Source organism: Neopsephotus bourkii, unplaced genomic scaffold, assembly GCF_033783945.1.
Source record: "Neopsephotus bourkii isolate Nb327-2 ecotype Australia unplaced genomic scaffold, CSIRO-AGI_Nbou_v1 NB_1825, whole genome shotgun sequence".
In the NCBI taxonomy this organism is placed as follows: domain Eukaryota; kingdom Metazoa; phylum Chordata; class Aves; order Psittaciformes; family Psittacidae; genus Neopsephotus; species Neopsephotus bourkii.
In genome coordinates, this window is record NW_026902298.1 from 6953489 (window position 1) to 6968004 (window position 14516).

At 43.4% G+C, this 14516-nt stretch overlaps 1 protein-coding gene across 1 annotated transcript in view; it reads left to right on the plus strand.

Moving 5' to 3' along the window:
* Nucleotides 1-5277: 5277 nt before the first annotated feature.
* The window catches only part of HEPHL1 (hephaestin like 1), a 33982-nt gene continuing 24743 nt past the window's right edge, over nucleotides 5278-14516 (plus strand). Inside the window, exon 1 of the mRNA XM_061343826.1 lies at nucleotides 5278-5447. Within this exon, the coding sequence (XP_061199810.1) occupies nucleotides 5278-5447 (170 nt within the window). The remainder of the gene's footprint in view (nucleotides 5448-14516) is intronic.

Genomic DNA, 14516 nt, shown 5'->3' on the forward strand with positions numbered 1-14516 from the left:
GTAGAGCTGAGGTGGACCTTAACACTGGCCTTCCAGCTAGAAGGCATCAAAAGAGGATGTAAAAGGGTTTTGCCATGCAACAAGGTCACAGCATCCCTCCCACAAAGTGAAAGTCCAATGAGACCCTGGTCTCCACCACCTTCATGCTCAGAAGGGAGGTGGTGGGGTAGGAGGGCTGTCACCTTGCTTCCAGTGCTGGATGAGGAGCCAGGAGACCAGGGCTGCCTTACTGTGAGAGCATTTGGACATTACCTAACCTTCCTCTTTCCTTATTTGCATAATAGGGTTAATGAACACATTCTGCCCCATAGAGATGATGTAATGTTAAGCTCTTTCATGTTTGTTAGGTACTACAATGGGCAGCAACACTGAAACCCACAAATAATGTACCTTGAAGTTCTGTTGAGGTATTAGCCTTGTTTTAACAGTGCACATATTACATGAGTTACCACACGCAAGAAGCTTCTCTTAATTAGGATCAAAACTTCCCTTTTTTTAGCTTTGCTTTAATGGCTTTTGTGGCAGAACACATTTCACTTGCCCAGCCTATTCGGCAATTTAGTATAATCTCTTCAAACTTGCAGCTCCTTTCAGTATGCTGTTAAATGCCTTCCTTCTCATTATTTACAATCTTTGAATTTAAGTGTCTTTATTTTCCAATATATAATTAGTTTCTCTGAAGTCCGAATTCAGCTACAGTATTGTCCTTTGTGTTGGTGTGGCATACAGGATTTTGGCTCAAACCAGTGAAGGAAAAGAAAGGATCTGTGGGCTGCTTCTGTTATAGCAGGACCTCTCTTTTCCATTTCCCACCTTGACTTAAGGCTTGTCCACAACGGGTCATGAATCAAAGTAGCTGTTCTGCAAGGAGAGTGACTGCACAGAGATGTGCAGAGAAAATTATTCTCCTCTAATGATCTCCAGACAACCACTGTGGTAAATGCCCAATTGTGACCCTGAGCTGGGCGCATGTATTGAGCCCAAATGGCTGGAAGGCAGTGGTGGGGAGCCATCTGGGCTCTGACGTGGGAATCTGGAAGGCTGGGTTTGGTCTCCATCCTGCCACAAAGACTTCTGGGCAGATGTGAGTCAGTTCCATACTGGGCAACCTTTAATATGGGCTATAGTTGCCCTTCAGTATCCTCACCGACTGCAGATCCTTGTTATTCTTGGAATTCAGCAGCTTTTTTGTCTTTCCATCTCCAACAGTTTCAGTGCTCAGACTTGGACTGCTCCTGGGAAGTGCTGTGTGTGCCGAGGAAGCCTTTCTCAACAAAGTCCTATCCAGAATTGCAAATAGAAGTGGTGGATGCCTTGGAGAACACCAGTTTTTTGAGATTTCCAACCTACCAGTGTGAACTCAAAAGACCTAAGTAGTTCAGGTACACTTTGTGTGACTGTCCAAGACTGTAACAGGAGGTTTACTTTCTGCTCACTACTGCTGCAACTCAGAAAATTATTAGAAAGTGTAATAGAAATTGTTTTCCACAGATGGACTATGAGGCTTTTGTCTTTAATATGTGTTTGTGGCTGAAGAATGTGGGGAAACTGATGAATGAAGAGCATGGCTTGGTTAAAAGACTGGTGTGAAACTTATGAGGGTGTAACTCAGTTCCAGGTTTACCACACTTTTTGTCACCTTAGGTTGGTCACTACAGACAGAGCTCCATACTGGTGGCAATACCTGCTAAGGGTAACCTTATGCTGGAAACAGACAAACTAATTGCCCAACCTGGATTGCAGTGAACACACAAACCAACATAGCAGAGACCAGGAAGGAGTGTCTATGAATGGGAACACTGCTGCTATCAAGAAGAAGCAGAGGGAACAGTGTAGTCAGTCTCGAACATCAACTCATGGCCTGCTCAATGGAGAACACCAGCTGGGTTTCAGTAGTAGGCAGCCTGAATAAAGTGCTTATCTGTGAACTCATGCGACCTAATTTCAAGGAACTGCAGAAGATCAGCACATCCAACGTCTCTTTTAACTGACCTTATGATCAACACAAGGTTAACTCAGGTATTCTAGTTAACTGACTAACATTAGTTGGCCCAAGCCAGGGTTTAGTGGAGTAATTTAAGATAAGTATTGCCACAATTTCTGATGTGCTTAAAAAGAAAGCTCCACTGGTGATGTTTCAGGGCTCATTCACAAACTGGTACTCAAGATGTTCACCCTTCAGACCTATGAACGTTGCTCCTCATTACACAACTTCAAAACCCAACCATGTACTAATTTTAGCCTTCAGAGGGACAGAAGCCTCAGAGGAGCCAGTATGTAACCTTTTTTCTGACAGGATCCTGAACAAAGTGACAGACTTAATCCCATTACCTCACTGCTGGACGGGAGCTTCCCAGAAATTTTCCTGATGCAAGGGCAAAATAGCTGTTCTTTCATCTTTTTCTGAGTCATGCCCACAGCACCTCTCGGGAATGTAAATGTGCCTAGGTTTAATGATGTGACAAGGTAATTAAGTGTTAATGTGTGGGTGCAAAGGGTATATAAGTTGCCAGATCTAGTAAATGCTGAAGCCAAGCTAAGGCGTTTACCAGACTTACAACACGTTGCTGATATAGGGTGCTAGGGCGCTAATGCCCACACATTATTCCTGTTACACAGATAATTTTTACAGTCATAGACAAAGAAATTAACTTCATATTTGAATCTGGAATTGTTATTCCAGCAGGAAAGCAACCAGGATCCAATCCTGGGCACAAAAGAAGCAATAGAAAAACTGGGACATAACACTATTATTGTTTAAGTGACTATATTGTAGTCAGGTGTCAGCTCAGAACTGGACACTCCTCCTTCCTATTCCCCGTCAGCTTGATGCACTTAAGTTGTATGAGTCCACATATATATCTATTTATATTTAACATATAGCAGAATTCTTTAGTTACAAAAAAGCAAACAGGCAGAAGGTCAAAGAAAAACTGTCTGAATGAAACGGGCCCTGTACCTGGACTTTAAATATAAATAGTGGTATGCAAATGGCTGATTTAAGTAACTGAACTCTATACAATTTCATTCAAAGTGCATTTTACCCTCTAAGTAAGCATATTTCCTATTCAAATGCAAAATCCTTACTACTTTATGACAATGAATATTTGCATAACAGGCACCAAGTTCTGTAAACTCGGGTGTTTGATTGACAGGTGATAGAGTCTGTAGCTCACCTGGGCTCAGGACAGAAGGCTGCAGGAGACTGCAGGGTCCCAGGCCCTGTGCAAAGATCATAGTGAGGTCCTGTTAACCTCCAAGTGTCACCTTGGCCTTTCCACAGCTTCATAGCCCACCAGCTGGTCCATTGGTTCCACCACAGTTTCATGTTCAATAGCTGTGCCAGTGGCTGGCAGAGCCTCTGCCTGTCCTGTAGTCATAGTCTTTCCTTTTGCTTTCTAATTATGCCCTTTAGAATCACAGTATTTTTAGTATTGGCATCGTTTGAGTAACCAAATGGCAAGACAAAGCAATGGAAAAGAAAGATGGTACTGAAATATCAGTATTTTGGAAGAAAGTATAAATAGACATGAGAGGCTGAGATGCTGGGCAGTATGTGGTTTGCAGCAGAAATACGAAGAGATAAGCAAGGTCTTCAAGATTATCGGGAAGTCTGCGGTGCTGATTCTTAGGATCAGGATCTCTGTACATCTGTATTGTCCTATCACTTCTCCTTCTTAATGTTCATCAATTATCTGGCTTGAGATAATGAACAATGGTATGTACAGATAGAAGCTTACAGCTGAGGGACTCTTGCTTTGCAGCTATGTTAAGCTGTTTGCAACTGTCTGACTGTATCCTTACCCATGTGTACTGAGCTTTCAGTCCTCATAGCTAAAGACATGCAAAGCATAGCCTAAAGAAACCAAAAGCTTCTTTGCGTCTGTGTGCCTTGTCCCTTAATTTAGATGAGATCTACCATAGTCCAGGTAACTAGAAGTTGGGCTCCTGTGAACCTCACCTGCTTTCTGAGTTACTTGCTGTGTGACTTCAGAAACACCCGCACACAGTGATGGAAAGAGGCATTCAGCACACCTGATTGTACATACAGTTGTTGCCATCATTTGTTGGAGGTTGAACCTCATGCAACTGCTACATAAAACCACATTCACATCACTGAGGTCTTCACTGACGACATTAAAACCATGGCTACCAAATTCATTTGTGAAGCCTCTTACATCCCTAGCCATGAGTAACTATTAGTTTCAACAGGAAGAGGTCAGACTCTTCTGGAGCTGAAAGGGGAATTTCACAACTGTCGAAGCTCGCAACGAGTCTCAAGAGCAATGCTATATTCCAGAACTGCAACTTCTTATGTCTTCAGTCAGTTAAAAATCAGTAAGAGTGCAGTATGATTTTGCAAAGTGCCTTGCCATCTGGGTGATTTCTTTGGGGATGTTTCCTAAGTGGTTTAGAATACCCTATCAGGTCATACTCTTACAGGTATACACTTAGCTTTGCCAAAATAGTAATAGAGATGTCGCCTTTGAGGCAGTTAAGCCATAAAGGGAGGGACTGATTTTCTAGAGAGCTACGTAGGGACACTAATTACCAAGGTTAATAAAAGGGTGATCTTTGTGTGCCTCAGTTCTTAAGTGTCCAAATGGGAAGACTTTACAAGGGCTCTAATTTCCAGAGATGTTTGTAAAAAGGGGCCTCATTTTGGGCATTTGAAAACTGAATATGTTCAGATCACTTATGATGTTAATAAATGGGTCAGAAAAATCTTCCTTGGAGAGGTACTGGCAAATTCTTTCTCTCTGATAATGCTCGATTATAAGCTAATGTTATGTCATTGAAAAAAGCCCAGTGAAGGCAGCAAGATGCTAGCTTTAGAAATATCAGACATAGTGAAAGTTACATAAAAATTAAAAAAAAAAGGATCTGATATGAATGGCAAAAACACACACAAAAAATCCCCAAACCAAACCCACCCCCTGCCATAGTGTGCCACATCACCTGGTCTGAGGAAAGAATGACAAAAAAGCAACCAAACTTCCAAAAAACACCAACTGGCTCTAGCCTGACAGATGAGTGAGCAATTTATGTATTCACCGAAGGATTGGCAGAGGTCCTGCCATGACAGCAACCTCCTCCCTAGCCCTGCTCTGCATAGCTGGGCTCTCTACCTATCCCAGTCCTAAGCTCCTGAAAAGGAGGAGCTTTGCTCTGTCCATTCCTTATTTATAACTTGTTGAGAGCCGGGAGGGAGGGGTGAGCTCTCTGGTGCATCCTGCTGCTGCCTGCCCGCTGCCAGCCTTGCAATCACAACTACAAATGCCTCCCGCCCAGCGTGGTGGCTGCCTTCGTGCTCTGGGGTTCCTCTGCCTGTTTGCAGTGGTAGAAGCAAAGACCAGAACTTATTACCTTGGGATTGTTGAAGAGTACTGGGACTATGCACCATCCGGGAAAAATCTGATCACTGGAGAAAGCCTCTTACAGGACAAGTAAGTCACTGGGGCTCTGATAAATTGAAGATGCATTGACAGCTCCAAAGAGAATTGATCAATGTGGTTCATGTTGCTGTAAAGGTCTAAATATGGTGTTTCCCTTGGTTTTCTTCAGATGATTTTGTCATAGGTGAGATGTCAGCTTCCAGGCCAGGGTAGACTGGTTGACTTCTCTTCCATCATGGTAGATTAAACAAGGTGATCCTGTATTTGAAAGTGGTGTTAAGGAACGGATATTTGTCAAAAAAGTGTTAGATAGTGGGCTCTGCGTGCTTTATGGAGATGCAGTGGTTTTTGGGACTTGCTGTCCACTGGCAAATTGCAACTTTGCCGTAATCAAGCACAGCTCTTTGCAATAAGGCATAGAAGTCTGTTCAAGTGGCAAAACATTTTAGGTTTTCTCCCTGCAAGATGATACAAGCTGTGGGACTTGGTATTAACATTGTAAAATTCAGATAAGTATGGTACCTGTGAGTGAGATACAAGTAGATGTCCATATACGTATGGAGACCTCCATTTAGGGAATCTGTTTAACTAGGTGCTTAAACGTACAAGGGTAAATGGTCATACCGAAGTCACAGCAATCAGCTGTGCTGAAACTGGAGTCTATAGGTAATCACAGTGATAAATTATGCCTTGGCCAGTGGAAAACAGGCGTCTGTTCTTGTGCTTTCACTGCTGGGGTTGGCAACGTGTCCCTCACACACCAGGAGAGGTGGCCTGGACATTGAATGGGGACGACACAGACCCTTGGTGCTGTTCCACAGCACGGGCTTTAAATGTGCATGGGAGTATTTTTAATTCATTGAAACTTTGACATGCAAGAGATAGTTTGGGGGTCCTTCCTCTGTGCCTAGGCTTCAGGTTGGGGTGGGAGCTGTGAGCAAGTGTGGGGATCCTGGTGTCCATACCAGGTCTGGAGCCACACTGGGAGCTGAATGCTTTGAACCGCGAGTTAGAAGTGGGAATGTCCTTTCTCATTTTCAGGAAATCCCAGGCAATGCCAGACTTTTCCCTAGTTAACAGTAATTACAGAATCCTTCCCAGTTGGACTTCATAAGGGAGATTATTTTGCCACAAGTGGGAGGCAAGAAAGAGTTTTATTTTTCAACACATTTATGCTTATGGTTTTAACAAGTAGATGTCCCAGATAGCATCCAAGTCAATAAGTGCTACATTTATAGGTACAATTCAGTCTAATAATGGTTCCCAGCCTATGAAAACAAGCTGGAAAGGTTGTTCTTCAGTTGTGTTAAACACCTGAATTTATCGCTTCCCTTCTCTTTTTAGCAGAGGACTAATTTTGCTGTTCCCTAAACAGAGAGGGAAGTTTAGGGAAGTTTCTCACTGAACTAGTGAGAGGGAAGACCTCTCACTAGACATAACTCAGCTTTAAGGGAAGAGCAGTAAACTCACCCCAATACCATAGAGAAATTGGAATCTGTTCTGTAAATTGTACTTTAAAGCTTGTTTGCCCTCTGTGCCCCCTGAACATCAAGTGGCACATTTACTTTAAAGTCTGTGACATAAATGTAGTGCCCTTTGCATGGCATGACAGGGAGGGAAGATAGTTTATGTCTTCAGTCATCATTGTAATGTAGTAATTACAGAATGTTAATTCCAAAGGGTTTACCCACAGAGGATTTTAATGTAGACTCTATACCCAAAGCTGGGGAGCTGTTTGCGATGAGCTCCTTAAGTGCTGAACAATAAAGTGATTCTTTTAACTAGTGTAGTCCATTTCCAAAGTGTATCGAGCTGAGCCAGAATAAAGCGCTATATTCTGGTATAATAATGTGTCTGAATAAACATGTGGACTAAATAGTGGACTGGTAATAGCTGTTTTGACTATTTAGCTCTTTAGGATAACCTCTAAAATAAATTTTAAGCATTATACTAATGGGTTACTTTTCAGCAAATTAATTGGTTCCTATGGATATTATATAAAACGTAGTTCCATAAATAAATTGAAGGATCCTAGGGTAGAATCCTGTACCTGGGTATGGACAGAAATGCATTGCGAGCCAGCTATGTTCTGCAAGGAGCCACGCTCATATTCGCTGAACTTAGCACTTCTCACCTTGTGATGCATCCTCACAGCACCCATCTGATGGGGCACTATCCCAGTTTTATTGATAGGGAAGTGAAGATAAAGAGGTTGCAGACAAACTGTTTATCTTTAAAAGAGTCTGTTCATACACATAAAGGAATGCTCCCTTTGATTCCAGCTAGTCCACAGAGATATAATCAAAACCACTTATTCTTCACTACTTAATAAAAATGCTGAATTATCAAGTGTGTAATGGAAAGTGTTACGTTACCTGGATCAGATAGTGAGGTTTAAGAGGTGATTTTCAATGTTGCTGTGCCAAAGTCAATAGTATCTTCCTCAGCTTGTTTGCTGTTAGCAGAAAGGAGATTTCAGTAACTGAGGTAGGGGGTTGGAAATCAGGTGAGCTGATTTTGGTACCAGGCACAGCTACACACTCCCCTGTTCCCGCTGTGCTGGTGCTGAGTGAGCTGCCTCCAGAGCCAGGAGCCCTAGAGCTGCATCAGCACCTCCCTGGGTGTGAGCTGAAAAGGCTTCCTCTCATCAGAGCTGATTAATGCAGCCCTTTGTTAGCACAAGTATTCTGCTTGGATGCTAATTTTTATTAGGCCTGGTGTTGCTGCTGTGCTCAAGGGCCAGCCTATTGCTTGCACAGAGTTAGTATCTTGCTGGGCATCAGTGTCTCTTATGTAAAGAGAGTAATGAGTCTGTTCACCTCTGCCAATTGTCTTGTCTACTGGAAGCCTCAAGCTGTTCCACTACTGCTTGTAATTTGGAGTGTTATGAATGAAACCAGAGCATTTCAGTCTTAGTTCTTCCTTCAAAAATTAAGCCAACATTTTCTGAAGCACACAGGACTTTGGAAATCACAGATCTAAATTATGGCCACTGAGTCGGGGTGAACTGGGAAGGTGCTCAGCATGCCCTCCCACCTGATAGAACTGGTGAAAGAGCTGCCATCATTAAAGCATGGTGGACTGAACACACAGGGTGCAAGGTGCTGTCAATGCTGCTGGACCTGCTGCAGATCCCAGTGAGATTTGGTAGTCTGGGACATGAATATTACTGCAGTAGGAGGGTGAGCTCGGACATTACCTGCTCCCTTTAATGGCCACATAGGCAATGGCCTTTCAAGAGAAAAATACACTTGGGTGTTGTGGTTTGACATATGGCAGTTTTTCCCTCCCTGCTGTGGCTCAGCCCTCAGGATTAGAGTTTGACTGATAATCCCTTTAATCAATTTGGTACTAGCTTATATGACAGATATTTAAATCTTACTCTGCTGGTGGTAGATTTTTACTTGATATAACAGCTCATCCCTTTTCTTTAGGCCACCGATGCTGCATTTATCCAGGCCAAGTCTTGCACCCACCAACAGTAACGGGTGATTTTTGTTATCACAGCATCAAACACACTTTATGCAATTTGCCTACGAGGAGATCCCGCCCAGATAAATGACAGTAAAACTGTCATCACAGGTGCTAAACTAATGGCCAAGTCATCATGCAGCCAAACGACCCAATTGCATCAGCAGAGATGAGCACTGTGGGAAGGGTCAACATCAAAAGGAAATTCAAGGTAAAATCCCTGCTCTAATGAAGCCTGAGTTTTGTTATTGACTTCAGGGGAAGCAGAAGTTTATTCTGGGAGAGAAACCATTATAGCCACACTTAACTGGTGAGACCTCAGAGCTTTGTCTATGGTTTTATGGGTTTGATTGGCATCCTCCATGGTTCATGTTGGTCAGAAAAGGCCTAAAACACCCTTTGAGGATATCGTGTCTCTTTTTTTCAAGGACAGACAACTTTGTTGTTTGATGATCTGTGGTCAGGGCAACATCTACAAATATGAGTTGACACCACCGGTTCCCCTCCACTGGCCATTCCTCTAGCATGGACATTGTCCATCACAGGAGTCATCTTTTGGTGAACAGGTTACCTGAACAGGTTACATGACCCAGGGTTAAAGTGACTGGGGCATCCTGGAGCCATGGGCACTGTCCTGGCTTACTCCAACCACTGGAAAAATGGGGAGATTTCAGGATAAAACCCTGATATAAACTCAGCCATAAAGCATGGTTGGGTGGGAGATGTGCCTGCCCATGGCAGGGGCTTTGGAACTAGATGACCTTAAGGTCCTTTCCAAACCAAATTATGATTCTCTGTGAAGCAGACAGAGAGTAAGGAAGGTTTTGCCACTAGGGAACAAACCCATAAAGATAGTTCTTTATATGGCTGTCTGTGTAAAATCTATGGCACGTTAGTGGAACAATGGTAATAAAAGAGAGTTTGCACCCAGGAGTGTACAGTGACTATTGGGCACGTTAACTGCAGGAGAAAATTTGGGACTCCACATCTGGTAGCTATTTGAAGTACTTTTCATGGTGATACAGAGGCAAACAAATTCAGCAGGCTTCAAAATGATACTAGTGAGAGATCTCGCTCCAGTCTACTGAGGAGTTCGGCCATGCATAACATGTAGCTCTCCATTCCTTACTGCATGCTACTACAGCAGTTACTACAACTACACAGGTAGTTACTACACAGTACTCATGTAAGCACCTCTTGCAAAAGTAACCTCTGTTAGGTTGCAGCTGTGTTTAAGATCAAAAGTAGCATAAACATGCTTAAAATGTTGGCAAAATACTTCTCTTGTGTGATAAAAGAAATACATGTAGAAATTACTCTTAGCTCATGGTCCTACCCCGAGATGGCAGATTATCTGCATGTCCAGTCTTGATGTGAAGTAGAATCTGCATGACACTCTTGTTTTATTCTTTCTCTTATTTGGAAGGGTTGTACGCTCATCGTTGCAGGGACATGAATGTCTGTAATTATTTATTATTTATGTCTGTAATTATTTATTATTTATGTTCATACTTATTTTAAGGAATTAAAGTTAATTCCCTATTAATAAACCTTTGTCCCACTCGTGTATTGCCAGCTTTCCTTGGAGTTTAAGAACTGATGAGAGTGGTCAACTGGAAAAATGAGATCAGGTGCACAAATAAAAGGCAGGATTTGCATGGCTTTCTTAGTCTGAACAAGATTTTTTATGCCCTGATTCACAGCCTGCATAACTCTATATGCAACCTCAATACTGGCTTGACTGGAGGAGATGGACTGAACTTAGGAAGGTTGCATGGGTCCACCTCCAGATGATGGAGTATTCCCTTTTCCTATGAGAAGTACAACTGGCTGACCATTGCAACTTTCTGTACATGAAGTGCAGGCTGACAACTGAGTTGGAGGGAGATAGTCAAGATTTATGAAAGCAGCTCTTACAACTGCACAAGACCAAAAAGATGGAAGAGGTTCAGGCAGAAATATCACAAAGCCACCAGGAGGATGAAGCAGTTTGAAGGGAGCAGGGGAGCATGGAGAAGCAGAGGGAAGGCTTGTCTTCTTGTACAAGACAAGAGAGAAATGACAGATAAAAGATGTTTTGGCAAGGGGTGACCAGTAGGATAGGTGCATTGTGACCACTGGAAGAAAGAGACAAAGGCAGACTCAGAGAACTGGATGTGTTTAACCTTTACAGCACTTTGAGAAACCACTACTGCAGTAACATACTGGGAAATCATTAGTGGGAAAGAATGAAACAAGGGGTGCAGCTGAAGGGGATGTTGAACTCAGTGACTGAGCATGTGAAGTGTTTCCCAGTGAAGCAGACATCATCAAAAGAAGACAGGGAATGGTGCTTGAGAGCTGTTGTCAAAGACAGGAGAGGAAAGGTCAGTAGGACACTATCCTGAAGCCGAGAAAATCTCCAGGGGATTGTGGAGATGGTCTAAGGGATCCATCTCCAGGGTTTGGATGATGCACAGATATGAATAGCACTGGCATCAGAAACTTTATGGAGCAATGAGAAGCTCTTAAAGACAGAAGGATGGGGAGAATAGCTCTGTGATTCACTGATGGAGCAACAGGGACCGTAGCACTGAGCCCGTGCCAGCTCCCTTGAACACATCTCTGGTTGTACTGTGATGCTGGGGAGACATAACATCCCCACAGTGTGGCCCCATGCTCATGATTCAGGCATCTGGGAGTGCAGAGGAGAATTCACTCTTACTCATGCAGCCTTTCAACTGTGCTCTGGTGAGACCCCATCTGGAGTGTTGTGTCCAGCTCGAGTCCTCAACAGAGAAAAGACATGGACCTGTTGGACAGGGTCCAGAGGAGAGTCACAGAGATGACCACGGGGCAGGAGCACCTCTGTTACAAGGAAAGGTGAGACAGTTGGTGTTGTTCAGCCTGAAGAAGAATCTGGGGAGACCTTATTGCAGTCTTTCAGTTCTCAAAGGGGCCTATAAGGAAAATAGGGAGAGACTTTTTATCAGGGTCTGTTGTGACAGGACAAGGGGTCATGGTTTTAAACTGAAAGAGGGGAGACTCAGGTTGGATGTGAGGAAGAAATTCTTTGCAATGAGGGTGATAAAACAGTGGAATAGGTTGCCCAGAGAGGTGGTGGATGTTCCATCCCTGGAGACATTCAAGGCCAGGCTGGACATGGTTCTGGGCAACCTGATCTGTCTGAAGATGTCCTTCCTCATTGCAAGGCATGAGCTTAGAAGGTCCCTTCCAACCCAAACTATTTTATGATTCTAGGGCTGATACCATTAGCTCCAATATGGGGAGTCTTTCTGCAAAGGACTTTAAGCACTGCAATGTGCAGCACAACAACATTTGTAAAGAGACAAAGAATTACCAGCTACTTGCAAGGCTACAGTGGGCACCCAAAAGTCCTCCTGGATGAAACTGGGCAGTCTGGACACCCAGAGTAGGACTCACAACAACCAGTCTGCTCTGTTATTGGGTACTGATGGCAACCAAAAGGACGTGCCGAAAATACATGTCCATATAGATAGAACTGGGGTCCACCCCTCCTAGACAGAAAGAGGAGTGAGACTGAAGTGTCTGCACCCCAAGAAACTACCAAACAGAAGGGCATTTTGAGTAGGAAGCTCTTCTGTCCTTTGGAGAGTGTGGATCTAGAAGGAATGGAATTTATGAAAGATACCAGGTCTGTAATACAACAGAAAAGGCATCAGTGGCATGTATGATTTCTCTCTCAGAGTTCATTGGTTGAATTCTTTCAAACAATGATGAAACAAACCCTATAATTAACCAGGGCCAAGAGGCCAGGTTGCTCCTTTCATGCTGTGACCCATTTCTGGTTCCACGACTCTTGCATTGCTTGATGCCCTGCACAGAAGAGCATCACTTACATTGAGACTGACTGCAGCTGATACCCATTGCTCGGACAGTGGATGCTGCAGCTCTGAGTGGGTGGAGGGTTTGAACAGGCTTCCTTTCAGAAACCTGGCACTCAAAAGACTTCTTTTCCTGGCTCCTAGCTGGCTTTAAGTAGGAGACAGGCACAGATCTAGACAACAAAGACGCTACGGCATGGCTTTAGGCAATGAGAAAGTCCCCAGAGCACTGGAACAGGTTGCCCAGGGGTGTTGTGGAGCCTCCTACGTTGGAGATATTCAAGGTCCGCCTGGACAAGTTCCTGTGTGATGTACTCTGGGTTACCCTGATCTTGCAGGGGGGTTGGACTAGATGATCTCTTGAGGTCCCTTCCAACCCTTGGGATTCTGTGATTCTGTGGTGCCTACAACTACATTTTTTTTCCAGGGTGATTTCTTGAACCTCAAAACCCAACTGGAGTTTGGAATCCCAAATCAATGCCTTTAAAGGCGCTAGGCTCATGTCAAGCATTTGACAAAGCTTGATCAAGAAGTGCATTTTTTTGGGGTACATCTCTCCTGCAGGAGAGGTTGTATCCCAGGGGTGTGAAGTTGTGGGAGAGTATGCAATGTTGTCTGGCCAGAAAGCCAAGGGCATAAGGGCATTGTCATCATGGGGAAAGCATGCCACTGCATGGGGAAAGGTGCCACTGCAGCACCTCATTTACAGTACTTGGTGGCTGATGAAATGGGAAAAATTCTGCTGAAAAATATCTCCTGAAAATCAGTACTTTCTGGGAAAAAAAGTATTCTTTTTTTTTCTAGAGAAAATTTCTTTTAAAACATTTTAAAAATTAACTTCTAATTTGAATTAAGGCATAGCCACGTGAATACATTGCCATGAGGTAAGGAAGCATGTGCATTTACACTGCACTACCACTGACTCCACCTACTACTCTGTGGTAGTACTCTTGTAGCAGCTCTTTCCCCTAGGCATTGGAAGGTATCTTCTCTCGGTGAGCATGGTGTGACTTGCCAGGCCTTGGTATGCGTGCAGACAGTTACCACAAACCTGCTACTTCACTGAAAATCCAGATTTCTTGGTAACATTCTTTAACCACACTTTTCAGGTATATTTATCTGACATACATTATTCTGTGAAGAAGCAGACTGAGAAACTTCTGTTCCTTGCCCTCCATTCTAGCCAACTTATTCTGCCACAGCAGTATCATTGGCAGTGTTTTCATTTGTGCCAAAATGGGTCTTGTTTTGCTACAAAGCACATTTTTCAATGAAAAAACATTCTTTTCTGAGGCTTTTCTATCTGGATCACTACAGGGACTATTTTCAACAGTGATCACAGAGGTGTAGTGACCACAGATGGGGAATGCTGTGAGTTGTGGTGTCACACAGAGATGGCTTGAAAAGAGGGAGTAGTGGATCTTATGGGGAACAAATTACAGTAAATCACACCTTTCAACTCATGTGACATCCAACACCTAGGTTGCTGGCGCTGCACAAAAGCACCTAAATAAAATGGGTTCAAGCAGGTGAATTGGCCAGTCAGAACAAAATTGCTATATTTCTGACAGTGATACTTCAGGAAAATTTAGCTCAGGTTTTTTTATAAGCTTATTTGGAAGCATGAAAGGCCAAACAGCCTTCAGAGGATTTAGAAACTCACAGAGCAGTCAACTATGGTGAAATTTGTCATACAGTCCATGGCTGGCTGTGTATCAAAGGGGTTCATTTCCACGTTCTTTGTGTGCAATATTTAGGGACGAAGAACGTGTATCATACTTGTCAGCTGTTACGTGGAGAGAAG